This window comes from Bicyclus anynana, chromosome 8 (assembly GCF_947172395.1).
Source record: "Bicyclus anynana chromosome 8, ilBicAnyn1.1, whole genome shotgun sequence".
Classification (NCBI taxonomy): Eukaryota; Metazoa; Arthropoda; class Insecta; order Lepidoptera; family Nymphalidae; genus Bicyclus; species Bicyclus anynana.
Window position 1 is genome coordinate 1109314 of NC_069090.1, and position 27600 is coordinate 1136913.

The 27600-nt window shown below is 35.4% G+C and overlaps 3 protein-coding genes across 3 annotated transcripts in view; 1 reads left to right on the plus strand and 2 right to left on the minus strand.

The window, feature by feature from the left end:
• Window positions 1-12804: 12804 nt before the first annotated feature.
• On the minus strand, window positions 12805-21451 carry LOC112050361 (zinc finger protein 567). Its single transcript, XM_024088615.2, has 3 exons — window positions 21102-21451; window positions 18840-19716; window positions 12805-14106 (listed from the first exon to the last, which is right to left on the minus strand). The coding sequence occupies exons 1-3, from the start codon at window positions 21168-21170 to the stop codon at window positions 12824-12826; spliced, it is 2229 nt and encodes a 742-aa protein (XP_023944383.2). The 5' UTR covers window positions 21171-21451; the 3' UTR covers window positions 12805-12823.
• A 240-nt stretch (window positions 21452-21691) lies between these two features.
• Window positions 21692-25501, plus strand: LOC112050370 (protein dj-1beta). The gene is made up of 6 exons (XM_024088623.2): window positions 21692-21849; window positions 22938-23046; window positions 23623-23742; window positions 24195-24309; window positions 24509-24651; window positions 25274-25501. Exons 2-6 carry the CDS (start codon window positions 22960-22962, stop codon window positions 25376-25378), a joined length of 570 nt encoding a protein of 189 aa, XP_023944391.2. The 5' UTR covers window positions 21692-21849; window positions 22938-22959; the 3' UTR covers window positions 25379-25501.
• A 231-nt stretch (window positions 25502-25732) lies between these two features.
• LOC112050369 (uncharacterized protein C1orf198 homolog) overlaps window positions 25733-27600 on the minus strand; it is a 9646-nt gene continuing 7778 nt past the window's right edge. Inside the window, exon 3 of the mRNA XM_052883177.1 lies at window positions 25733-27384. Coding sequence (XP_052739137.1) covers window positions 27251-27384 — 134 coding nt within the window. The 3' untranslated portion in view covers window positions 25733-27250. The remainder of the gene's footprint in view (window positions 27385-27600) is intronic.

The following is a 27600-nucleotide window of genomic DNA, read 5'->3' on the forward strand; positions in this document are numbered from 1 at the left end:
CGAGAGAGTGTTACATTGGTGGCCGCGTGATCACATCCGGCCGCGCGGCAGACCGCACGCTCGTTGGAGAGACGATATCGAAGAGATCGCAGGTCATACATGGACGAGGATTGCTGCAGATAGAGCACATTGGAGTATGATGGAGGAGGCCTTTACCCGAAAATGGGTACCCAAATAAACAACAACAATTAATTAATAATATTAACCTACAATAATTATTCATTATCTTAAAATTAAGTTCAGTTAAATTTAAGTTAGTTTTAAGTTTTTTTTTATCCTTTTAATTGTTTGTATTGTATAATTTTATGTGATCTGTGTGATTTGGGAATAAACGGCTTATTATTATTATTATTATTAATTGTTAACAGCAGTTACGCCGGTTATACCAGCCCCTGCTTCTTTTGAAGTGTAAGTAATGTACTCTACTCCGAATAGCTATAGCACTCACGTTTAAAGGAGCAGCAAGTATAACTTAGGGTTCATTTACACGAGCAACAACTGCTACCGACGCGACGATTGAAGTCGACTGCAGTCGCCGACGTTTCTGCGTCAGTCGACGGCAGTCGCCTACTCGTGTAAATGAACCCTTAACTAGTTATCACTTCTGAGACTAACACGATTTTTTCTAATACCTACTTAGTAATGGCAGGGTTCATTAAAAATATCATTAACTGTCTAATCTCTCCGACTCTACATCGTAGAGTTTACATCTCCCAAGGGCCAAGAATGCTTCTGTTTCGGAGTGAAACGTACCTCCGTAGAGGATATTCTGATGGATTTGGATGATGATATCACTTAGATTCGTCGATATTTCGCAGAAAACAGCAAAACAAATCAAACATTCCCTTTTACATATCCAAGAGTTGCGTTAGATTGTGCGTATGATATTATACAAAGTTACGTTATTTTGAAACACCAGGAAGGCTATTTAATTTATTGTGTCAAAATATTTAAAAGAATGTATATTTTAACATACGCATAGGTGTGGTGTTTGAAATCTTTACATCTTAGAGTCCTATGTCTAGCAGTGAGCATGCATCGTTTTTTTTTTTTTGTTCTTTACAAGTTAGCCCTTGACTACAATCTGACGATAAGTGATGATGCAGTCTAAGATGGAAGCGGGCTAACTTGTTACGAGGAGGATGAAAATCCACACAACTTTCGGTTTCTACACGGCATCGTACCGGAACGCTAAATCGCTTGGCGGTACGTCTTTGCCGGTAGGGTGGTAACTAGCCACGGCCGAAGCCTCCCACCAGCCAGACCTGGATAAGTTAAGAAAATCTCAATCTGCCCAGCCGGGGATCGAACCCAGGACCTCCGTCTTATAAATCCACCGCGCATACCACTGCGCCACGGAGGCCGACTAGTAAAGATGATGAAATAAAATGAATTCGTCACGGACAAAATCAATGAACCAGGTAGATAATGAATATAGTTTACGGATGAATCAAAAGTTAATACAATCAGGATATCAACAAAAACAACCCGCTGTCAGAGGCAGAAACATCAACTAATACAGTTAGCGCAGTTACAGCCGGTACAAATTGGGAACTGCGAACAGTTGGATGGACGTCGCCCGAGGCGCCCTCGCACGCGTCCATTGCTTCACTCGTTTTGTTTACGGTAATGGATGAAAATGTTTGACCGACATTCGGTTTTGGATGAAGCTCGGAACTTCTGTCAAACACAAACAGTTGAAATTCAAAATTAATTTACTGTCAGAACGTGGTAGTATGTACGATATTATCTACCTATTACTATTAGGTACAACACCTGATAGACCAGTGGATGTGACCTCTGCCTCCGATTCCGGAGGGTGTGGGTTCGAATCCGGTCCGGGGCATGCACCTCCAACTTTTCAGTTGTGTGCATTTTATAAGAAATTAAATATCATGTGTCTCAAACGGTGAAGGAAAACATCGTGAGGAAACCTGCATACCAGAGAATTAATTATCTTAATTCTCTGCGTATGTGAAGTCTGCCAATCCGCATTGGGCCTGCGTTGTGGACTATTGGCCTTACCCCTCTCATTCTGAGAGGAGACTCGAGCTCAGCAGTGAGCCGAATATGGTTTGACGACGACTATTAGGTACATTTGTATGTAGCTCTTAATGGGGCTATTAGGTATAGCTCGGAAACTTCGTTCGTAACACTCCCGATGTTACGCGCGGGCCGGGGGGCGTGTAGTGATGAATGGAAAACACATTAAGTTATTTTAACTAATTAATGTTTATTTCACAATATATTTTCAACTAGCTGACGCCGCGCGGTTTCACCCGCGTGGTTCCCGTTCCCGTAGGAATACAGGGATAAAATATAGCCTATAGCCTTCCTCGATAGGGCTATCTAACACTGAAAGAATTTTTCAAATCGGAAAAGTAGTTCCTGACATTAGCGCGTTCAATCAAACAAACAAACTTTTCAGCCTTATAATATTAGTATAGATTAATTAGAACATTAGATTGTTGGATCAAGGCAAAATTCCAAAAGGTATAAGTATGCATATTTACATTTTGTACTAAAATATGTTGGTTTAATTTAACTGACTAGGTTTAAACATTTACATGTACTTATTTGAAGATACAGTGCAATGTCACGCATTACCTAAAGTATAAAGAACATAGTCTAAAGAAAAGCCCCGGCGGGGTCAGTGACCCCGGCACACATACATAAACAGATGAAAGGCGCGCAGATAAGATAATGTGGGAGTGCTTTTGACAGCAGAAACGAGAGCGGGGACGTCTTTACCCCGTTCTTTATACAATACCTATAGAACGAGCTTGCAGAGCTAGACTTACCGCATTTTATGAAGGCTGAAAGTTTCTCGAGTACGGGTGGTATTAACATTCATGTATACTAATATTAAAGCTGAAGAGTTTTCTTGTTTGTATCTTCGTTTGTTTGGTTGAACGCGCTAATCTCAGGAACTACTGGTCCGATTTGAAAAATTCTTTCAGTGTTAAATAGCCCATTTATCGAGGAAGGCTTTAAGCTATATATTATTCCCGTATTCCTACGGCAACAGGAACCAGCGTTATTTATATTATTATAAATATATGTATGAAGTTGTTACAACAGTGATAATATAAAAAGAGGGTATTTGATGACTTAAGTTCAATTCATTGTTAAGGAGCGTGAACGCCGTCACGCTGCTTGTCGCGTTAACGATTTTGTGCAACAATGTTTCTTGTTGTAGCAATTCGTAAGTCACGTGATTTAGAATTCGCTATTTACTTATTGCTAACTGATCAAAATTACTAACCAGGTAATTCGACATTGTGATTTTTGTTGACAATTAGCCCTATGGAAAACGCAAAATGCGGTTGTTATTGATTTGATGTTAATTATTAAATTAGGTGGCTAATAGACCAAAGTTAGTGAATAGGCTAGCTTGATCCTTAAAACCTGTTACTATCCAAAGCCATCTCAGTTCAATCTCCATAATTGGAGACCATACTAGTACCAACATAAAATAAAAGCATACACTGATACCGTAGTCCTTATTAACCTATGGTAAGAACATAGAAATTCTTAGCTCTGATGAAATGAGGTAAGTCTAGCTGTCGCAGGTTGTTGTTATTTATACAATACGTAGGAAATCTCGGCATTTCGCTTAAAAAATAACCCTACGAGCGGTTATGGCTTGAACTTTAAAGAAAAGGACATTCGACGTAATTGCGTGTCTTTTATACTTTCGTGGCTTAAAAAACAAAACGTTCTGGTTTAATTACACTGATTGTGTCTCGGATTGAATTAATTTGGCTTCTGTAGTCTTCAAATTACTTATTTGAAAAATGTGAAGGTTAAAGGATCTACGTAATGATGATCCCAAAACCAAAACACTTTTTAATTTAATTCTTAATTTTTACATACTGTATACATATATTCTCGACTGAGAAGTAATTAAATTAAAACTAAGAATTAACAGAGGGCAGTTTGATATTGTTACTATCGCGTTATCGTAAACGCGAATTTCTAAGAAATTGAAACTGCGCCATCTCGTGGCACTACTGCACAACTGTTTCAATTTCTTAGAAATTCTTTTTTATTTCATGGTGGCTGTTGATTCAGCAAAAATTTCCATAGGTTGAAATAAAAGTTGAAATAAAAGTTTTGAATAGAAATTTAGCAGAAGGTCCACCGGAACCAGGAAAAAAGTTTGGGAACCTTTGGTATAAAATAACAAAGGAATTTAAGGCGGTTTTCATCATTAAATTGGAGATGAAAGTTAGCGAGTCATGTTCATTGAGGTTAGTCGCTGGGGCTGGTGCTATGTACCTAGTACTGCACTCGAGTACCTAGGTGGGTTGTCGCCATTAGGGTGCATTGCATAGCTGCAAAAAGGCACTTTCCTACCCTGAGGAACCTGTATTGGACAAGAAATTTTCCATATTCTACAATTAAAACGCATAAATTACCTTGTAAGAAACCTTTTGCACACCGTAGATGGTCGTTGTCCTGCGCTGGAGCGGTGTCAAGTCCGGTGTCAAAATAAAAATTTTAATAAAAAAATTCAACCAACTTCCAACTTAAACTTAAACTAAAAAGCAAAAAATAACATCTTACCTATGTGCTACCTTCTCATCAGTTTGAAGGCGGTGCCAAGACAGTGTTGTGTTTTAATTAAAGCTGTTTCTGTTTCCACAGAAATTTTGTAGTATAAACGGCTTTAATTAAAACATTAAACAGACATACATAAAAAAAAACATACATACAGCCGAACGTAGAACCTCCTCCTTTTTGGAAGTCGGTTAAAAAATAAAAATAATCTATTACAAGTAGTAGTTTAGTTTATAAGCACTTTTAAAACGTTGACTTATTTGTTATTTTTTTATTTGACAGGTCAACATTTTGCACATCAAATAATTACCATAATATAATTTATGATAAACTAGAAGTACAGATTTAAACATAAATATGGCAACACCGCCTTGTAAAAAATGCTTTAGGAAATAAACAGGACAAAACACACTGTAATTCATTACTGCAGCGGCTGGCAAGAGAGGCATTGATGGACGAACGTGTGAGTAAGTCCTTCAGTAAGACTTCACTCAAGGTCATTCTAGGGTCTTATTATGGTTACAGTTTGATTTGTTAATCAAGTTGTCCTGACAAAAATGTTGTGAATCATTACCTATATATACCTTTGTTCGACATTAGTTTTCTTATTTTTGTAATCACTTCTCAGTCCGCTAAAAGTAACAATTTAAAACTTTTATTTGAAAATACAATTATTGAATGTATAAATCTTGAAAATTGTGGATTTTCCGGGAATTAGGTATGTTGGTTTGAGATAATTCTAACGAGGTTGAAGTTTGTTGTATAATAGTGTCTTCAGCGTGATTCTGAATTTCAAAGTTATGATGGGAAGTCGACGGTCGCGATAATAATGCTTTCGTTAGTCCCTTCGCAGGCAGTTCATGACGTTACAACGGAAGCAACCAGGCTAATTCACTATTTTTGTCTTAAGCTAGTTGACTTAAACAAAATTAAGATTCTATGTAACAAATATTATCGGATGCCTATTGAGTTGATATCATACAGTAAGTAGATTTCTCAATTGATTTTATTTTAATTTTAATTGGTTGATATTATAGATCAAAATAGTGAATAGGCCAGCTGATCGTTTTCGTATTAAAAGGTTATTTTGATTAGATGCAGACAATTAAATTGACTACAAAGATGACGTAATGTAAAAACGACAAGCTACTTTAAGTACGGCACTAAGGAGTAGGAAATACTAGGAGTTTCAAGAATAGAAACTGATCTTATTAGTTCATAGCTTTGCTAACAGATGGCACTGTGTAGTAAATGAACGGTTCTGTACGGCGCTATGTAGATGTTCAATATTTATCATGTATTTGTAATGATGAAACTGTATCATTGTCAACCTAGGCCGACGCAAGTGGCTAATTGGGTACATTTATTTCGCCAGTGTCAAAAAATATTTTTGAAGCCTAAAAAAGGTACAGAATTCGTAAATGGAGAGGAAATTGATCTGCCTTCATAGTGGTTCAGCTAGTGGTGCATGAGAAATAAAAGTTTGTTTGGGGACCTCTGCTTTAGGCCCTTGGTCATCAGATACCAACATATTTTTTCAATTCTACGTCTAACTAATCGATCTAAGCGTCAGGTGACCACTGACCCAAGAGCTGGCGCTTATTTGGCGCAAAGGATACGCCTAGCCAATTGCCATCCAGAGGGGTAATAGGCTAACGCCAGCATATTGGGTACCTTGCCCATGGGTGAACAATTACATGGTGTGCATTTCTTTTTTTGAAGAATAGACCAACACTGCGCTTTCCGGTACGGCCATTCCAGCACCTTGGGACTCCAACTCTGCAATAATAAAATTATATTTCACGTCACGCAAAAGAAGTCATTCTGTTAGTTATGATAATGAAGTAATATAATATTTTACAGCCTCACGCAGGAATTGAACCCGAATCGTAAAACGAAGTCACGAGGCGTAATGTCATAAGATAAGTACCAGTGACCAATAAATGAGGTTACGACTTGCGAATAAGTTAATGATTTCTATTAACTCTTAAATACACAGAGTAAAGTAAAGCTCCAACATCAAGGACCTATGACCTTAATAGTTGGACAAATGGAGAATGGCCGTTAACGTGGAAAAAACGCCCGCCACAGCGACCGACATTCCGAGGTCGCTACGTATTCTACGAGGGTAAGACATATGATGGCAGTTGGCAGACGTCTACATGACTTGCACCATCGACGTCAGCCTGACCATGGCCCACATGGAATACGCCGTGTGTCAGCAGGCTACAGGCAGGCCAGGGTCGACGTTGCACCAAGTGTTGCAATCCTGACTACCAGTAAAGGCCGAGCTGAAGATAATCAGCGCCTATGTTTAGTAGGCCTGAAACTCTGTTGCTCCCTGTGCTCCGTATACCAGACACATAAATCGTCAGAAGTTTAGTAAAGTAGTAACAAATTATACGTTCTAAGCTTATCCTTTTATACTGTGCTCCCATCTGTCGAGGAATAGTTTCATTAAGTAATAAGCGACATCTATTCACAAGTAGCAACAAATTTAAAATATATTATGTAAGCTTTCATCCTAAAACTAGATGGCGTTAAACAATCTAAGCTATATTTTAAGAGAAACAAGGATTAAATAAATATCATTGTCGATAAATTACGAGAATTTCCTGCGATAATGATAGCAGGACTAGAAAAATAAAGCCTCGCTTGTCGCTATGGTACGGGAAAAAATGGAACTAAATTCGTCCTAATAAACAAAGGCTGTTAAAACACGTCTTGTGAAAGAAGAAACCTGAACATAATATGGATAGGATGTTAGAGATTATGATTTATTTCCTCTGTTTAATAGTGTGAATATTTTTAATAGTAATCTTAATCAAATTTTAATAATGTTTAGTATTAATAACATTGGTAAAATAAAAAAGGATATTCAAATAAATGTGAGAAAATAATCAATAATAATAAACAAGACTTAATTTCATAAAAATAAAACAACCACAATCACTTTGGTAAGCGGCATTTAATTACAAAAAAATGAACATACAAAAATGATTAACATTAAAAAAATATCACTAGAAAAAACTTACAATTTTAAGCCCTACAATAGAAAACGTGATGTAAAACCTACATTAGGTACATTAAATCTCTGGTAACACTATTTATTATTATTATTATACCTATCATGGAAAGTCCATCACAGCCTAAAGGCATACATATTAAAATTAATGACAACACTCAACTGTTCAATACCTCTATTCAGTAAGCAATTGCAAACCGACACAGTATAATGAACCTTAACTTATGAGTAATAAAGTTGAAATTCGTTTCACAGAAACAAACATTCAATTTTGTGAATTTTATATGGGTAGTATAATTTTACAACTTTAAAACTATACACTTTACGGTCCATTATACTCTGTATTTTGATAACCATCAAGTTAACAATCTCGTAATAGGGATATTAAAATGAGTTTCGTACACGGACCTATATTTAGTGGCACGAAATGTTAGTGCAATGCACCTATTCACCGGGTGATCCCGTGAGCAATGATCTTTAGTCCACAAACCACTAAGTTTCAATGTCCCATTTTATCTCCGACGTCATAACTACGGTTAAGCTTACTACTCATGATTTTAATTACTTTTGATTGAAACATGTCATGACGTCATAGCTACGGTTAGCAGTGGCGTGCACTTCATACACGCATAAAAGTACTACATACCCTAAGAGTTGTCTTCTTAATGATTATTAAATACAGATTTTTCCAGTTTGCTTAATTTTATTACTAGTGCATACCCTCATCGACAATCTTATGCACGCCACTGACGGTTAGGGTAACTACTCATGATTTTAATTACTTTTGATTAAAACATGTCATGACGTCATAGCTACGGTTAGGGTAACTACTATAGATTTTAATTACTTTTGTTTAAAACATATCATAAAGTCATAGCTACGGTTAGGGTAACTACTCATAATTTTAATTACTTTTGATTGAAACGTGTCATGACGTCAGAGGTACGGTTAGGGCAACTACTCATGATTTTAATTACTTTTGATTGAAACATATCATAAAGTCATAGCTACGGTTAGGGTAACTACTCATGATTTTAATTACTTTTGATTGAAACATGTCATGACGTCAGAGGTACGGTTAGGGCAACTACTCATGATTTTAATTACTTTTAATTCAAACAAGTCATGACATCATAGCTACGGTTAGGGTAACTACTCATGATTTTTATTACCTACTTTTGATTGAAACATGTCATGACGTCATAGCTACGGTTAGGGGACTCATGAATAAAGCGGCATCTACTAAATATAAGTCCGTGACCTCTTACCTGTTATTTATTCTCAATAGGAACAACACTCAGAACCAACGGTTAGTTCATTACCAACAGCTTTAAAAAAGCTTGAAATAATTGATTATTATTATTATTGAAATATGTATTGAATACAATTCACGATTTCTGGATGTTTTTACGTTTTTATGGCACTCTAGCAACTTTTTGTGGCGTGCTAAACATAAACTCAAATAGTAATTTAAAAAAACCCAAGAAATGGTAATAGAGAGGAAAATAATGGACCTGAAAAGGGATGGCAAGGTTATTTATGTTCACTGTGTTGTGAGATCTGAAAGACCTCTTGCTGGTTTTTGGTAATGTCATAATTGGTACATTCCTCTGAGTATGACTAAGACAAATTTCTTTCCCGCTTAAAGTTTAAAAGGCCTACGTCCAGCAGTCGACGGATGAAAACTGATAATGACCAACGTTAATTCAATGGTTTAATAAACAAAAATTGTTTAATCTCTAACGCACTGTAAAAATCTAATATACACTCCGTGCTTTTTAAGGAAGATATAAATTAAAAACTCTTATTTAAGAGGCTGATCAGAGGGCCTAGTGGCAGTTTGATACTGTTACTGTCACGTAACGTAAACGCAAATTTCTAAAGGATTGAAACAGTGCCATCTAGTGGCACTACTGCACAACTGTTTCAATTCCATATAAATTTGCGTTTACGTCAACGTGATAGTAGCAGTATGAAAATATGGAAAACTCCCACTAGGCACACAGATCTCATATGTACAACGGGAAAAGTTGATCAAGAGGTCTTTTACATCTCCAAAGCACAAAATTCTTTGAAAGCAAACTATTTGGATTCGGTTTAGCACACCTCTTTTTCTGTCTAAAAATTATAAATAATGTATTTTTTTGTACATAGAAATAACAAAGCAAAATTTGTTAAAAAGTATTCATTTTACCCAATCCAATCCAATAAATTGTTGATCTAGTATTTAAATGACTAGCCTTAAGATTTAAAATTGTAAAACAAATTATTTAAAAAAAAAAATTGTAATCGCACCGATATTTTAGATCAGATCCGATTCATGTCGCATCGGATCCGGTATCTCTATAAATACTTTATAACGACTTTGTATACGAGAGCCTGCAATAGACAGACATACTTCATTTTACGAAGACAAAGTTTCACAAAGTTGTTGATAGCCAATTATGCAGTTTGGACCGTTTGTGATTCGTGTGACGTACGTACCAAAAAAAACAAAAATCCACATTTTATACTTGGACAACCAACCAAAAACCAATCCAAGTATAAAATGTAGTTTTTTGTTTCCAGTCGCCAAATCCTTAGCTTTGTGAATGTCAATGTCATCGCATATGTTTGACAGTAAATTAATTTATACTATAAATAGATACTACCTTTGTAAAACTGACAGTCTTCCTAGAGATTTTAACAAAATGTGTCAAACTAATGTCAAAACCCTAGAAAAACTCTCAGTTTGACACAGATAACGCAATTAATTTGATGTCAAACAGATCCAATCAAGTTGGGCAAATGTGCAAAAATTTAACAAACAATAATTTAGCTGATTTAGCCAATGTAAATTTTTCTGAAAATTCGCCTTATTAAATCTCCTTATATATTATAAATTATGGCCAATTTTCAGCTATGTATTTTTTGGGCCGAGTCGTTATAGAGATTGTGTTTCTCCTTTCAGCTTTCATAAAACAAGGTATGTCTGGCTGTAGCAGGCTATCAGTCAAGTATAAAAACATACCTTCTCGTAAATATTACAAAATACTTATATCAGAAACTTAATTGGAAAATCACTGGTCAAGTTTGTTATTCGATAACTCGATGTCTTACAGACAGTGGCATGCATTTCATAAATCAAAAACTGCCTACACAGATGAGCGAATCGAACATATCACTCTCCCTTTCGTCTCGAGAGATATATTATCTCTTCTTTTTACTGAAAGCAACCAAGTTACTGAATACAAAAACAGAGTTTCAAAACGTAGCATGAGTTCCATAGTCAGTCAAATGAATTATTGGATAAATAGTCAAAGCCAAAAATTAAAAAACGTAAAAAATATATTCGTCCAATAACATATCTATATTATTTTTTTTGTAATTCTGATAATGTAATCTTCAAATTTAAATAAGGACTATGGAACCTAAAAACTGCAATTTTCATAAGAGAGCAACTAATGCACACGAAAAAGTACAAATCAATCAAAAATATTAAGTTAACATGCCTAGCGTGTATTTATTTTATTACCTACCTACAGGAAGATTTTATCACTAGCCACATTGGGCCTGTGAAGACTAGACCTCCATAATGCACGTGCTCAGATGGGCTAACAAACTTTCAGCTTAGTTCCCATTCCTGTGGGAATATAAGGATAAAATATATTACGTTCAAAAGATGTAGCTTTGTAATGATTAAAGAATTTTTAAAATCCGTTGAAAAATTTTCGAGTCAAATTATAACAAACAAACAAAAATCAAATAACATTTTAGATTTAGAAGGTCTGGCAATCACAGGCACTTGTTTCATTAGTGAACATTTCAAAGTTCAAACTGTCATTATGACGTCATTCTAAGTTTAATAAAAATACAAAAATAAATCATCATGTGCGCTTGTCATTTCATTGAAAAATTATATAAAAGAACTGCACATTACCTAAGAATAACTAATTATAGGCAAATCACATAACAAGTCCTCTACAGCGAGACACAGAGCATTGTTGGGTCATCTTCATCAGATGGGGGTATGAGCCTTGAGGCTTTGCTTTGCCCGGGTAAGAAGCTGGAGAACTTGCTCCTAAGGTGATTCCTTCTAGTTTCTGGACTGAAGCAAGTCTATGGGTCAAATTCGTCCACCCCTGTACCACGCGGGAGAGGACTCAGTCGTATGCTTTGCAAGTAAACACAAAATATATTCACGTCAAAGTAAAATTTAAAAAATCCACTAGATTCACAGTATATACAAAAAAATATGCTTAGCTTTTCAAATCCCACTGTAAAAATTAAATGACAAATAAAAGCAATCTACTCTGGGAACTCTGTTTGGTTTTGAATGTAGTGTGGAGATGACAGACTTATTGTGGCTGTGTGTATAAATTGAAGGTTTGTTTTGTTAAAGAATATATCTTCAGTTTTACACAACTTCAAGACAAATATCTTAACATTTCATTAATTAAGTGTAGTGTGCGCAAGATAAGTCTACACGCTACTGGCGGCGCAATAGGCTAGTTGACACTTTTTTTTAAATGTTCTTAAATAGTTCATTATTGTTATACTAGATTCAAAAATAAGATTTTGACAATACGAGCCAAAACGCCTGTCGGCCATGATGGTCATGACGTCACTATAAAAAACCTTTACAAACGGAGAGTTTGACAAAAATATTAGTTAAAAATTTAGTTTGATGTTCAGTACATCAAGTGTGTTAGTGACGTCACAAAATCGACGACAGCGTTTTTGAAGTTAGGGAAATTTGAAAAAATACGTGATATTTAAATTAAGTTTTATAAGAAATCCTTAACTTTTATTAATTGATATCGATATATTTCGGACGCTTAGTCCATGGACTAAACGATTCGTGTAGTACATGTACTAAACGAAATTTATATTGTTTAAATTACATTTGATATGATTCGACTACCCTATTATGTTGCCAGCGTTAGTGGTCTTTTTACCCGCCAAGAGATAGATAGAGATAGACGACAAGATGGCGCCACTTTAGATTAGTTCCGATTTTGGTCACGCGCAAACTTATCTTTGCAGAATTAAAGATGTCCTTGACAGTTAAGTAACACTCCCCTTCTCTGTTCTTGTTGTCATGCCTTACCACTACAACAAAAGCCAAACAGATTTCCAAAAGTGGATTAAAAATCTATTAACGATTTTCGTAGTCAATGTCAATTTTACGCTGACCTAAAAACAAACACAAAAAATTAGATTCAAAATGTTCCAGCACTTTAGTGTTTTCACTTCTCAAACAGAACTTTTGTCGCACTTGGGAAATATAGAAACATGTTCAATGTCATTGACATGTCCATTTTTCATAAGATTCAATCCATTGTCACTGTTGTGATCGTGATGGGGTTCACTGTGAAGATCATTTTTATCACAAACACTTTTCATCAGATTGAGACCACAGTCTAAGTTTTCCTGACAATCGACAGCGTCCACATGTTTATACTGCATATGTTTCTCTAGGCTAGACTTTTGCACGCATCTGTACGAACAGAGTGGACATTTGACAGACTTCTGCCTGGGTTTGTACGGTTTCATCTGCATTTTAACATCAACTTTTTCCCCGTCTTTCTCATTCATATGCCTCTGCTTATGTTTCGTCAGATTGGCTTTCTGTACGCACCTATAATTGCATAGATCACAGCTAAACGGTTTCTGATCGGTGTGCAAATACATGTGTTTGACTAAATTAGGTTTTTGCACAGTCCGATAATCACAGTACGGGCATGCAAATGGTTTGTCTCCCGTGTGGGTTCGTTCGTGCACCACCAAATTGTTTTTCTGCGCACACCGATAGTCACAGTACTGGCAACCAAACGGTTTCTGCTTCATATGAACTAATATATGTTTTGCTACATTATTCTTTTGTCCAGACTTGTAATCACAAAAGGTGCATGCATAAGGTTTTTCACCGGTGTGAGTCCTTTCGTGAATTTTCAATATAGCAGGTGACTGGCATCTGTAGGCACACTGGCTGCATGTGAATTTACCTAGTTTTTCCAAATCTGCCCCCTCGGCATTGTCACATAGTTTAGCGTGTTGTTTCAACACTCTTTTCGAAGGGAACACTTCGTTGCATTTATAGCAAATGTATTCACCTTTTATGCTCATAGCTAATTCCTCGGTCAATTTGTTGTGAGAACTGGAATCGTTCTCATTCTTTTCCACTATAGCGTAATCGTTTACATAACCGTAGTATATTTTGTTCTGATCTGTCGGTTTTAAGTTTTCTTTGGGTTGCGCGGTTTTCACGTCATTCTTTTTAATGGAATCTTGACGTAACTTTTTCAAATCTTCCGTGTATGGGCTGGCGTTCTCGAACTGTCGTTGCATCACCAAGTTTTGAGGGTTCTCTGTAATGTAATTCTGCACGTAGTTTTGCGGTCGCGAGTATATGTCGATGGGGTTCAAAGCGGGTACCGGCAGGTTCTGGTTGTTGTAGACGGGGTGCGTGTACAAAGGCTCTTGATGTATTGCCGCATTCGGTTGGGTCGGGTGTTCCGTGTGAGTCAGAATTTCTCCTGAAAACAAATTTAAAATATATGTTCCTATATTTATGTAAACAGAAAAAAACTATGTAAATATAAAACTATCTGACCTGGCAAACGTAGTTTTGCCAGGTCTGCTAGTTTTATATTTGCCAATCCGCATTGGGCCAGCGTGGTGGACTATTAGCCTAACCCCTCTCGATAATTGGGCCAAATTGTGCAGGGATATCTTGCAATTTTGCGAGAGGATGTAATTTAAATATATTTTTTTATTTGATAATTATTGTAATTGTTATTTTAGTTAAGATAGTCAATAAGCTTTCTGTACATCAGTTTTTATGTTTAATTTTTCTTATTTTTGTCTATTTTTACTGTGGTGTTTTGTTCTTTTTAATTTTTATGTACATTTCTTTTAATTAGTGTAACTGGATTTATCCGTGCTAATTAATAATAAATAAATAAATAAATAAATTATAAGAGAAGACTCGAGTTCAGCAGTGAGCCGAATATGGCTTAATAACGATGGTAGGGTAGGGGTAGGGTTTCACGCAAAGTCGCGGGCGTCCGCTAGTTTGTAAATAATTTCATGTAACAAAGGCTATTATTATCATTGATGTTAAAATTGGTTGATTATGATAATGACCATGCCATGACACCTTACATCCAAAGCCAAAATGTCTTCGGAAAGTAGAAAGACCAAAAAACATAAATGTATGACCTTAATAAACATGGATGTTTGGCATATAAAAACGTGAACACAAACAGACAATGAGGTAAAACTACTTTCATATCAAGCTCCCGGTTTATGGTTGGTGTTTTATTTTTGCCTGAACTTTAAGACGACAACATCTCATCCATAGTCTGCTCGTTTAAGAAAAAAAACTCCAACAAAAAAGTGTTTCGTTATATACCTACTGTATTTAAATATCGTATAATAAATGTAAATTTTAATTCGTTTATTTAAAACTAGCGGACGCCCGCGACTTCACCTGTGCCTAGACCTCTTTAATCCGGCCCTCTCACAAAATCCGGACGTCTACTAAGTTTATTTTGAGACTCATTTGACCAAAGTTTGACTTAAATAATGTTGAATTAATTATTTATTAAATGTAATTTTGACATTAAATGATGATAACTAAAATGGTAAACTTAACTTAAAGTTATGTGGTAAAAATTCAGCAAATATTTTAGGTCCAAACCGTGGGCTAATATTTAATTAGATATTACAAGCAAGTTCATCCAAACATCCATTTCCGATCACGAAAACCCGGAATAATTTAATTTAACAGATAATGAGTCTTTACGGCATTTTTAAAAATGCCGTAAAGACTCATTATCTGGTGCAGTAAAGACGATCTGTATATATTATTTCTTTTCAATATAAGGTATTTATTAGTATATTTTGATATGTATTTTATTCATTATTGTAGGTTGTAATATTGTTTATGTATTAGGATGTAAATTATTTGTATGTATGTGTATTACTAATACTATGGTTATTTTTGTTTTACGCCACCTGCTGATGTCCTTAAGTTTTCCTAAACCGAAGGTTGCCTGGAAGAAATCGCTACTTAGCGATAAGGCCGCCTTTTGTATGCTGATCTTTTCTCAATTTGTTTTTTATTTCACTTGTTTTTGTCTTTGTGGTGTGCAAGTAAAGTATATTTATCTTATCTTATCTTAATAATAGTGCCAAGCGCCTATGTTACGCGTTATAAACAGACAACCTCAAAATTAAAAATTCATTTATTTCAAGTTTAGGCTCAGTTTGTAAGCACTTTTGAAATCTCTAGCTAAATTTAAGTCCGCGGATCAAATAGAGTCGATGTAAGTGTTTATACAATTCTAATTTAAAATCTCCCGCCGAAAGGTTATGGGAAATGACGAATCGGCGTCACCTTCGGCCAAATATGACCTTCACATTGAAACAAACATAATCGGGCATCGAACCCGGAACATTTAGCATTTAGACGAGCCAGCATCCGCACCTCAGTGCCATAAATGGCCACAAAGTGTAATTATAATGAAGCAAGTGGTAATTAATTGTGAAAACGTGGTTTTTTTTTCACTTTTATGACATAAACAATATTATGTCAATAGCGGTTAGGGTTGCCACCAGTTTTTTTACCAAAAAATTAAAAATGAATGTTCCGTTTTCGAACCATACGTATGTCTGCGATTTTAAACCAACTATGGAGTCATCCTAAAGTAAAAAGAATTGATTTGTAAAGTCGGTTTACGTGATAACGTCATTTAAGAAAACAAGCCCAATGCTAAGGCCGATCGTGCCTCTCTATCGCTTGTTCCGCTCTCTCGCTTGCACGCTCGGCTCAGGCGGAACGTAACATTTTTTTTCATGCGTGCAGCCGGCGCTCATCGATTTACAATACGTCAAAATCAACACCTTCATTGGTACAGAGGTCGGAGCTAGTTAGTAGTTAGCATCACCCAGTAATTTATCATTCTATCATGTCATGACTATTGAGCTAAAAAAAAATACAAAAATAACTTGAAAAATTAAGGAATTTTCATACAAATTTTCAACCCCTATTTCACCCCTTCTGATTTAATTTTCGCTTTTTCGTATTATGGTTTCAAAGCGTGCTAAGTTCCATTGGAATCCATTCAGTAGTTTCAGCGTGATGCCTGCTCTATAAAAAAACGGATAGACAACAAATAAAAATATATGTATATATTTTTGGCTTCAATTTCGATTATAGAATGCCCTCCAACTTAAATTTTGAAAATATCTTCAATGTACAGAATGTGACCTGTTAAGTCTTATTAAAAGAATAGATAAAACTATCAAGTGCCAACCCTAATGGCATCATGAATATTTAGCGCCAAGACAGAAAGGTCAAGTGTGAACAAGTTTCTAATATCACTGGTTTAATTATCTTGTATTATTAAAGGTCATGTTTTCACTCAAACCATACAAATTGATGTTCAATATAATATGATCGAAGGAAGTACTTGAGCAATGAATTTATTAAAACATAGGTAATTTACTAAAATCAAACTTTTGAAGAAGAAGAAGAAGAAATATACTTTATTGTACATTAAAAACAAAAATAAACAATAACTTATAATAACACTTAGAAACTAATGTACAAATGGCGGTCTTATCGCTAAAGAGCGATCTCTTCCAGACAACCACTGTGGAAGAGAAAAAAAACGTAAGCACCGATTCGGGTATACGCACACAAAAAATAAGAAAAGTTAAGTAATTTAAATACATAAATATTAAGCAATAATACATAATAACAATACATAGACTATACTTAACTACATCATACATATATACAAAGAAATACATATATACATACATACATACATACATACATACATACATACACACATACATACATACATACATGAAAACCTGCAAAACATAAAAACAAGACGGCATCTAAGGGAAGACAAAAGAAAAATAAATAAACAAAATAATTCAAAAATAATAATAAATAAACATACACATACAAGCGTAATTTGGATTAATAAGTTAAATTAAAAGATCAGGGAGGAAAAAAGTGCATGTTTACCAGCCGTTTGAAAGAGGTTAGAGATTGGGCACGCCGAGTGTCTAAGGGCAATGAATTCCAGAGCCGAGCAGCTTTAACAGAAAAGGATTTAGAATAGAAGGAAGTATTATGGGAAGGAATTTTTAAGATTAGGTTGTCTTCAGAGCGAAGGGAGCGACAGTGAGTATCACTTAGAAAGCTAAAACGCTCTTTTAAATAAATCGGAGTCGTAGGATTAAACAGGACATTATACAAAAAAGACAGAATGTGAGTATTCCTGCGAAGGCGGATCGAGGGCCACTTGAGTTTTTCGCGAAATTCGGAAACATGGTCATATTTGCGAAGTCCAAATATGAATCTTATACAAACATTCTGAATGCGCTCAAGTTTATCCAGTAATTCTTCACTCAAATTTAGATAACAAGTGTCCGCGTAATCGAGAATTGGTAACAGGAGAGATTGTGCAAGCGCAATTTTAGTAGATAAAGGAAGGAAGTTTCGTAACCTACGAAGTCTTAATTACTTTTCTATTCAAATAAACGACATATCTGCAATTGTTACTTAATTTCGTTTTTCCTGGTTCATACTAGGTTGAACCTGGTATGAATCAGGAAAAACGATGATTGGGAATGATCCCAACCTACAGGTTCACATATTTCACCAGCTTCCCGGGTAGGTGGCATCTGACAATAGCCGCATAAACACAAAGTCCTATCAAGTTATGATATACCATTTCTGTAATAAAAAAAATAATGCACTGGTTTCCCCTTGCCTTCTGCACAAGTCAAATTATCAAGTTATGGCAGGAGGAAGGTGAACAACTACTAGTAAAAAAAAGAAATAATGAGACCTTAGCAGTATCACCAGGGCGTTTTGAGCATAGAAACTTTGCCACAGATGTGTTTCAGGACTATAAGATTATAGGAGGAAAGTACCCTGAAAGTGTCATGTGAGAATTGTGGGTAGTGAAATCAGTTCTGATACCTGTGATACAGTGGTTGAACCCTATGTCAAAGTCAAAAACAGCATTGCTGTATTTAAAAGCACAGAACAGGGAATAGTAAATCTTTTTAAAGGACACTATATGATGTGTTGAGCTATAAATAGTGGTTATATCATTCAGAATAAAATAACAACTAGACAAATTTAAAGATTGATAATGTTCTTAACCTTAGTACATAATTAAAACTTATTTTAAATATGCATGCCATATGTGTAGCTGAGAGGTATGATTTATAAACTTACCATTAATTCCTGTACTGCTAAGGCCTTGGTTTATATTTTCATAGAAATACCCATCGTCTTCTTGCTCCGACTTTATATTCATTGGCATTGGAAACAATTGCTCAGTTTGCTCTAACACTCGTTGGTCATGCAGTGCACCAGAGTTCAACAATCTTGGGTCCAACCTTTGATCAAATCTTTGTGAGAGGGAATGGTCAATTCTATCTACAGCCTGATCCAATTTCAATGTCATGTGTTGCTCCAACCTTTGAGCTATATGTTGTTCTAATAAATGATTATCAACATTTTGTACTAATGGACTCCGTCGTGCAACTTCCTGGGCCATTATAACATCTTGCTCTAAATTCTGACGGCTTAAGTGAGACAAGTCAATTTCGTTGCCCAAATCATGTTGCATATCTCGACTCATATTTTGCGACAGATTAACTCTATTCAAATTATGTGCCATCTCTGCATTTAAACTTCTATTAATTTCTTGCTCCTGCAAACTTTGTATGTGCGCTAAACTGTTTTGCAGCTCAAAATCATTGTTTAGAGTACGGGCTAGCATTAAGTTATCTATATTTCTGGATAAATTCTGGCTTAACAACTCCTCGTGCCTCAAGTTATGTGATAGGTCATTTGGTAGTCCCAATAATTCCATATCCATTGCTAAATTTTTTGGCAAGTGAGCAGGTATTTCATTGAAATTTAGGGAACGTGAGAGATGGTTAGTCTTCATCATGAGTGTAGAAATTTGTCTCGGCGATATAGGCAGTGGGAAGTTGTGAACAATTGTACTGGTGTTTAAGGATGATTGGACGACCGCTTGATGGAGTTGCTCCATTGACATTGTGTGATGACAGTCGGTTGTGTCAATTTGATGTGACTTTTGCAGCTGTAAAAAATATTTTTGAATATATTACAATAATCTTAATATTCAGTATAAAATATTCTTATTTTTATTTTTACTAGACACCTCAATCTATTCCCACATTTAGCTCCATCATTCGCAACCCATATTTGGCTCACTATTAAATGTGAGTCTCCTCTCAGAATTAGTGGGGTTTGGCCAATTGTTCATCATGCCGGCCCAATATGAAATGGTAGACTTCACACACAAAGAGAGTTAGGAAATTCTCAGGTATGCAGGTTTCCTCACAATGTTTTTCCTTCACTGTTTGAGACACATGATATTTTAATTTCTTAAAATATTATTAATTTTTATAAATTTATAACATAACTGATAAATTAGAGGTGCATTCCCCGGACCGGAATCAAAACTTATGCCCACCGAATCTAAGGCAGAAGTCATATCTGCTATCAAGTCTCATTTAGCTTATTGTCTATTAATTTTAGATCAAGCCAATGGTCCATCTGATTGTAAGTGAACAACCATGACCTATAAACAGAGAACCACTTCACAGTACATGAAGAAACACACCCTACAAAGCCTCATGTGCCTGTATACTATTCCTTAAACATGATGTAAAATATAGAAGCATCTTCTGATCAAAATTATATAATATGAAGTTCAATTATAAAAAGCCCAGCTTTTCAGATATTATGTTAATTTGGCTTAGAAACAAAATTATCTTTAACAGTTGTGATAACTGCTTCACAATGATATCTAAATGGTTTTGATTAAATTTCTACTTGTGTCACTATGTTACTAATCTTATATAAAAATAAATACTGGCTTAACTAGTAAGTAATTAATCATTACCAAAAAATACAGTTTGTTATTAATTTATATAAAACTCCAGAACTGCTTTATCAATTTTACCAACTAAGTACAAGAGTAGTTGAGGGAAATTAAATTTAAAATGGTATAGGGAAATACGAGGAATATGAGGAGGATGATGAAATCCTGCACGTTAGCTGGGCTGTTATTAAAGTTACTTTGTATAAAATCAAAATTTCACTGATTACTAAATCATGATAGCATACTAAAGTAGCTGTATATGTTATTGGAATGTTGGCAAGACATAAAGTTAAAATTTTCATTGACATCCTTTGAGTAAAATATTAACGATATATTATGTGTTCTTACTTACTTAATGTAACACATCATACATGCAAAAGTATATTTAGAAGTTTCCCTTTGCAGTTGACATTTAATTTTAGTAGATTATATTTATAAGAATAAAAGGAGTTATCGATAGTCTGTTATAATAAATATTTAATTTATTGTAAAACTCAAAAATGAGAGTTATAACAGTAAAATAATGCCATTCTCAGAGTTCATCTAGATTGTGAACAAAAACATTAATTAGAACTTACGTTTTCCATGTAAATTTTATAGTTCTCCTCATCCAGGATATTATTTTCCTCTCGCTTCACGAAATCCATATTTAATGGGTAACTTTTCAAATCATTTATAGATGTTTTATCTTAATTTTTTATAACGTTCAATTCCTAACCTAACAATAGTATTTACACTCGGTAGTAACATAAAACAATTACGTAAAATTGTAGGAAAAAACCAAATGTTAGCGGGGTTACGAAATTACATGTTTCACGTATAAAGGTCAAGTTTATTCTTAAAACTAATAAAACAAAAAGAATATTTTTTAGTCGCTTGACGTTATCGAGAAGAAAGGAAGCTGGTCAAAGACAAAGTAGAGGCTCCGTCAATGAACATCTGTCGGTCAGTGATTTTTTAATCTTGATTTTGATAGCCGGTTACCGCTCTTTGTCTCTATGGTTTATAACTTTTTTACATTAATTTCTTATTTGTCTATCTTTCAAATTATTTTAATAATTATGTAATAAATAAGCAAAAAAATATTTATTAAATTCTTGTTATTATAATTAAGGTAAATTTTAAATTCGTCAAGGGAGTGCTTGTTTGACGTTGACCTTTAAACTTGACCTTTTGACAATTTGCAAACTCAAAAATTGTGGAACTTTTTTCTGTTTTTCCATGTTTATTTCGTGTCAAAAACGTTATTTTTACGAAAAAATATAATTTGTTCAAGTTTACAGTTTCCTCATTAAGTTATATAAAATTATCGCATTTTCAAACGAGGTACGTATTGTAAATTAATATTCCTAACTAATAAAGAAGTTATTCGTACAAAGTAGTACATTATACTATTTTGTAGAATTTGTCGGTAACCTTAAAAAACCCAAATACTTTACTAATACCAAAAGAATTACAAAATCCAGATGGAATACAAGCTGCGAATCTTGTTCTTTGCCTGTGAGTTCACGGCAAACAACTTAGGACTTTTTAAATTGCTTACAAATTGGTTATTGTTAGATGTTATAGTACTAATTTTGTGACGGAGCTTGTCTGGGGAAGCTTGGTTATTTCGACCTCTACTCTTATTCAATCAGATTACTCTGTTTCGGTCAGATGACTGTGTAAATCATATTCAAATCAGGTTGAGTTTATTTACATGCATATGAGATACTGGGGCTGTAGGGCAAAAAGAAAACCTTCAATGCACTTGCACCTATAATGCTTCCTTTCTACCTGAGGCTTTTAAGTGTGTGCAAGAAATAAATGATTAAATCTTAGACTACAGTTCATTTCATGTAGGATGGTGTGGGTGACAGTTTATTTCACTGTTGAAAGTTTGCTGCGATTCACAATAATAGTATGTAAGAAATGGTAAATTAAAACTCTCAGCACAGAGTTAGTACATTAAGATGTCAAGTCAAATTCATTAACATCGTTTAAAAAAAGGCATCGCTTCAGGCGTGAATCAAGTGCCTGAAACAAGCTGACATGCTCAATGAGTAGTTGATGGCAGAGCTCTGGCTCTCCTGTCAGAAACCGTCCCTAAGTCACAGAACTCACCTGCTTATAGTCTAACGACTGATCACAGATATCAAGAAAAGAAAAGAAAAAAATCTTTTAAAAAAAATAATTGCCATATCTTTTAAACACAACCATTGACCAATGTTCCTTTTCCCCTTCAACTACTCAGGAAAGACTGTATTAGAAGTGGGTACGACAATAGTCCAGTAGGCAGGGATTGATCCACCACCCATCAGTAATGGGTCTCAACACTTTACCGTTGAGCAATGAGTCTCTATGTAATTTTGGTTATTAATGAATTTAACATTATCACCTAATAATGTTGAATTATGTTATTGTATTAATTCTAGGTTAGTGTCCACCACACCAGCCATGTCCAAGTCAGCACTGGTAATCCTGGCTCAAGGTGCTGAGGAGATGGAAACTGTCATCACAGTTGACATGCTCAGGAGGGGTGGAGTAAGTCAGAAAATATGTTGTACAACTAGAATAGTACACACCAACATACATTGGCTCCCCAGCAACATTCTATTAGGAACTCTGCGACCTGCATGGCCTGCTAAGTTTCTGGAGGAGTTTACTGGCGTGACTTCAGTGGGGTCAAGCATCTAATGGACCCTTTGTACAATGGTCAACCTTCCACTGACCATTCATATGTAATATCATTTTGGTATTGGTATTTATAATGGTGGTCTAAATAAGTAATAAACGAACATCAATCAATTTTTAGCATGAACTGGGCATGGGAATTAGGAGAAAGGCCTTCAACAAATGTATCTTGCCATGCCTAACATAACATAACATAGCTCAAAGAGCTAAACTGGCCAGGTGCCAAGATCCATGGAGAGGAGCATGACCGGCCATAAGAAAATGGATAGGCTGAGGCACACAAGCAGTGGAAGTCGCTGGAGGAGGCCTATGCCGAGAGGCACACTATGTTAAGAGATATTCTTTAAAAAAATTAAAACAAAATGCAATGTATGTAAAAATTATTAATTTCTTTACATAGAATAGCTTATTATTATCAATTTCCAGGTGACAGTGACAGTGGCAGGCCTAGACGGCAGTGACCCGGTGCTGTGCTCCCGACAGATCACCCTGGTGCCAGACAAGTCCCTGGCTGATGCTCTCACTGAGAAGCAACAGTATGATGCTGTGAGTGTTATAGTCCGATGCATTATTTATGATGTCTCCGAAATGAGCTGTGGTAGTATTTACGCGTTGGTCATACGTCAAGCCGCGTGAGGCGACGCAGAGTAAGTGGGAGACGCGCGCGGAGTGATGCCAAACACCCAACCGACAAAGATGTACTGCCACATTTTATCGATTTAGCGTTCCGGTACTATGTTATGTAAAACCGAAATAATGTTATGTTATGGACCAAATAAGGAAACCTGGAACCTGGAGAAAGCCCAGCTGAAGATCGAACCCAAGACCTCTGTCTTGTGAATCCACTGTGCACCACTGGGCCCCTGAGTCCGTCAAAAATATTGTAAAAACGTAAACGTCTATATAACATCTTACCACTACATCCAAAGCCAAGTAGAAAAAAATACATGTACATATATTTATTTATTACTTCATGCATTACAAATGTAACATTACAGGTAATACTGCCCGGTGGTCTGGAAGGTTCCGACAGACTCTCCAAATCCAGCGTAGTGGGCACTCTGCTGAAAGAGCATGAGAACACTGGCAAGATAGTTGCTGCAATTTGTGCTGGTGAGTTGCTGTACTGAATACATACTATAATAAGAACCAAGAAATTAAATGCTTGTGCTTTAAATAATTCTTTAAAAAAAATTAAAAATAAGTGTGGCACTCAGGGACTTCGTACAGTCGTACCAAATACTTAAGTTAAGGTTCAACTAGTCACGAGCTTGAACTCACTCTTATACTGAAACATCCTACATATTTCCAGCTCCCACGGCGTTTGTGGCGCACGGCGTTGCTAAGGGCAAGCGCGTGACGTCATACCCCACCACCAAGGACAAGATCACCTCAGACTACAGCTATGTGGAGGGGGAGAGAGTTGTTGTGGATGACAACATTGTTACAAGCAGAGTAAGTTGTAATCATATTGTCCAACTATACTCAGAGGCACAGTTATCCGTCCACTTTAATATACGCCAGCCAGACCTGGACCAATTAAGAAAACCTTCATTGGCCCAGTTGGGGATCGAACCCAGGACCTCCGTCTTGTAAATCCACCGTGTATACCACTGCGCCACGGAGGCCGTTAAATATTTATGCTATCTCTTTGTGATGTGACTTGATAGGATATTATCTTTTGACGCACTATAAATACGCTTCTTAGGGGCGTGACAAAAGGCCGACTTCACACCCGCGCAGTCCTTCCCCTCCCGTCGCCCGCATATCATGGGAGTGTCATCAACGAACTTGCCAAGCTTTCTTTAGTTTACACTCAATTTGATAGATCAGCACATTTAAAGAAACTTCAATTTTGTTTTTATCTTTTGGTAGCCATGTATCTTCTTCGTCCTTCTGGGCCATTTCCGCACTTGGCCATGTGATTGGCCATCGTACATGGGTTTTCGGTGTAGGTTCCAGTTGGATTCACTCCATCCAGCCAAGCTCAGCAGGCCCAGGCAGGCTTCAGAATCTTAGCAGGCCCAGGTCGCCGTAGTAGCCATGTATTATTGTATATTCTATGCTTTTCTTCCAGGGTCCTGGAACAGCCTATTGGTTTGGTCTGAAACTCATTGAGATGTTAACCGGCAAGGAGAAGGCCGACCAAGTAGAGAAGGGGATGATTATAACTGGCTACTAACCATGTATAACATGATCTGAAATTTACTCAAAGTATATTGTATAGTTGAAAAGTGATAATTGGCTTGTAATTTAAGATTAATATGTGAAATTTGATTTCATCACAATAAAATGTTTAAGTTTATTTTACTATTGTTTTATTCATCCATACTGACTCGTATATCTATGGTTTTAATATACAAGTATTGAGTATGCTACAAAAAATTACCTCCAGCTTTTTTAGCATTTGTGACTATGGATCATTTTTGAATGAATGTTTCCATTTATAGCAAACTGCTTTGAATTTAACATCATTTTTTTTAATATCTAGGATCAGGGCAGATACAAGTAACTTGTTGGAATAAATGAAACCCAATTTGTTTGAATAAAAGTTTTATTTTCATTATTACAAAATTTACATAAAAAAAAAATAGCACATAGATTAAATAATAATGACTATGATAATACTATAAATAAACGAAAATAAATGCATTTATATTTGAGAGCATGCAAGTATAAATTCAAACTGGAGTTTTAAAATAAGTAATGTCCATTATAATAGAACTTTCCACCTTTTTTTTAGGAATTTAGCATTCTATTTGACTTGTCTATGGGTTGTACCTCTTAAAATATTAACTTCTGTTGTCTATTGTATGATATAAATAGAATTTTAATTACTTCTCAGTTCTCACCCTTTCCTTCAATGTTCAAAAAAAAATTAGGTATATGATACTTTTAGTGTAAAATAACCAAAGCATAGTTGAATAAATATTTGAGTAAGTACTAATTTCAGTGGTAGCATAATTCACAGAATTTGTTCCATAAACGAGTAAGTGTCACTTGTTGGTACAAATAAAAACAATTTATTTTATCATAAAATTAACTCGATTTTTGTAAAATTGGGTTTTATGTAAAAATATTTTTTGTAAAACATAATATAACTAAAATTAATGGTACAGTTTTAGTGCCCAAAATTCGAGTATATTTTAATTTTTTTCGATTTGGCCTTCCACATAAAATCAAAGACCGCATGAACACATACAACAACTACTAGCACATCTTGTTACACTGAGTATCTGAAAGTAAACCTAATAGATAAATTTACCTATGCAACAGAGGAACTGTCACCGATTTTGTGTTTTTTCACAATATTCCTAGTTTCATCTGTACTCGAAGTATTACAGCAAACTTGGGGTTGTCTTACAGAAGCAACCTCCAGTGCGCCTATGATAAGATATTTTTTCAAGATCACAAGACAACGAGACAACTTTGTCTATATGTAAACATATCGCTCTCTTTCGTTGAGATTTGACATATGAGAACGAAAATGTTACGAAACTATCGCTCTTTGTTCGCTAAAACGCTTGAGATGTTAAAAAAACGAGTGTGATGTGAGCATATGACTAGTAAAACTTCTTTCATAAATAAAAAAGCTCAATATGAAACCTCAGGCATAGCTGCATCGCAACAGGTTCTTGAAATGTTTCAAAGTTTGGTTGGAAAAAGGGTTTGTTTCAAAGTTCTCTAAAAACGCCATCTATTGGTAGATTCAAATAAACACTGTTTCACTATGCCTGTAGATGGCAGCACGCATCGCCCGATTACAATTTTCGTAACGCCAAGTTACTCCTCAAGCAAAGTAAGTTTTACTTTAAAAACATCGAGCTCAGACTAAAGAGAGCAATGTAGATAAATCTCTTGGCGCGCATCAAGCTTACCGAAATACAAGTCTAGACGAACTTTATTCTCTATGTTTATTTTCTTTTGTCTGTATGATATATTTAGTTGTAAAGCAGGAATAACTACTGGTAAGTTTTGTGTTTTTTTTTTAAATTTAGCCTTCAAGATTGTTCCTCGTTGCGCGGGTAAGAATTATGAGATTCTCTACAATATGTTACCAATTATCTAAGAAATCGTATCCAGTCTTTGGTAGGTTTGTGGAGTCCGTCAAAGTCTCCGTGGATTGGAAATCCGTTCCCGACGAGGCCTGACTTGAAGAAAGGAGGCCGCGATTCTCTTCTGAGAGATCTGTAACAACAAGTTATTATTGTTTATAAATAAGAATTTGAAATCATTGCTAGTGAATTGTTGTATTATTATTTTGGCACTATGTTCTCAATACATTTATTTATATATTTATTATTCTACAAAATACATATTTAAATTAACCATAGTGCAACACAAACCACAGTTGGTTTTACTGTGCACTGGTTATTATTACGTATACAATATTGAAGTTAGAAC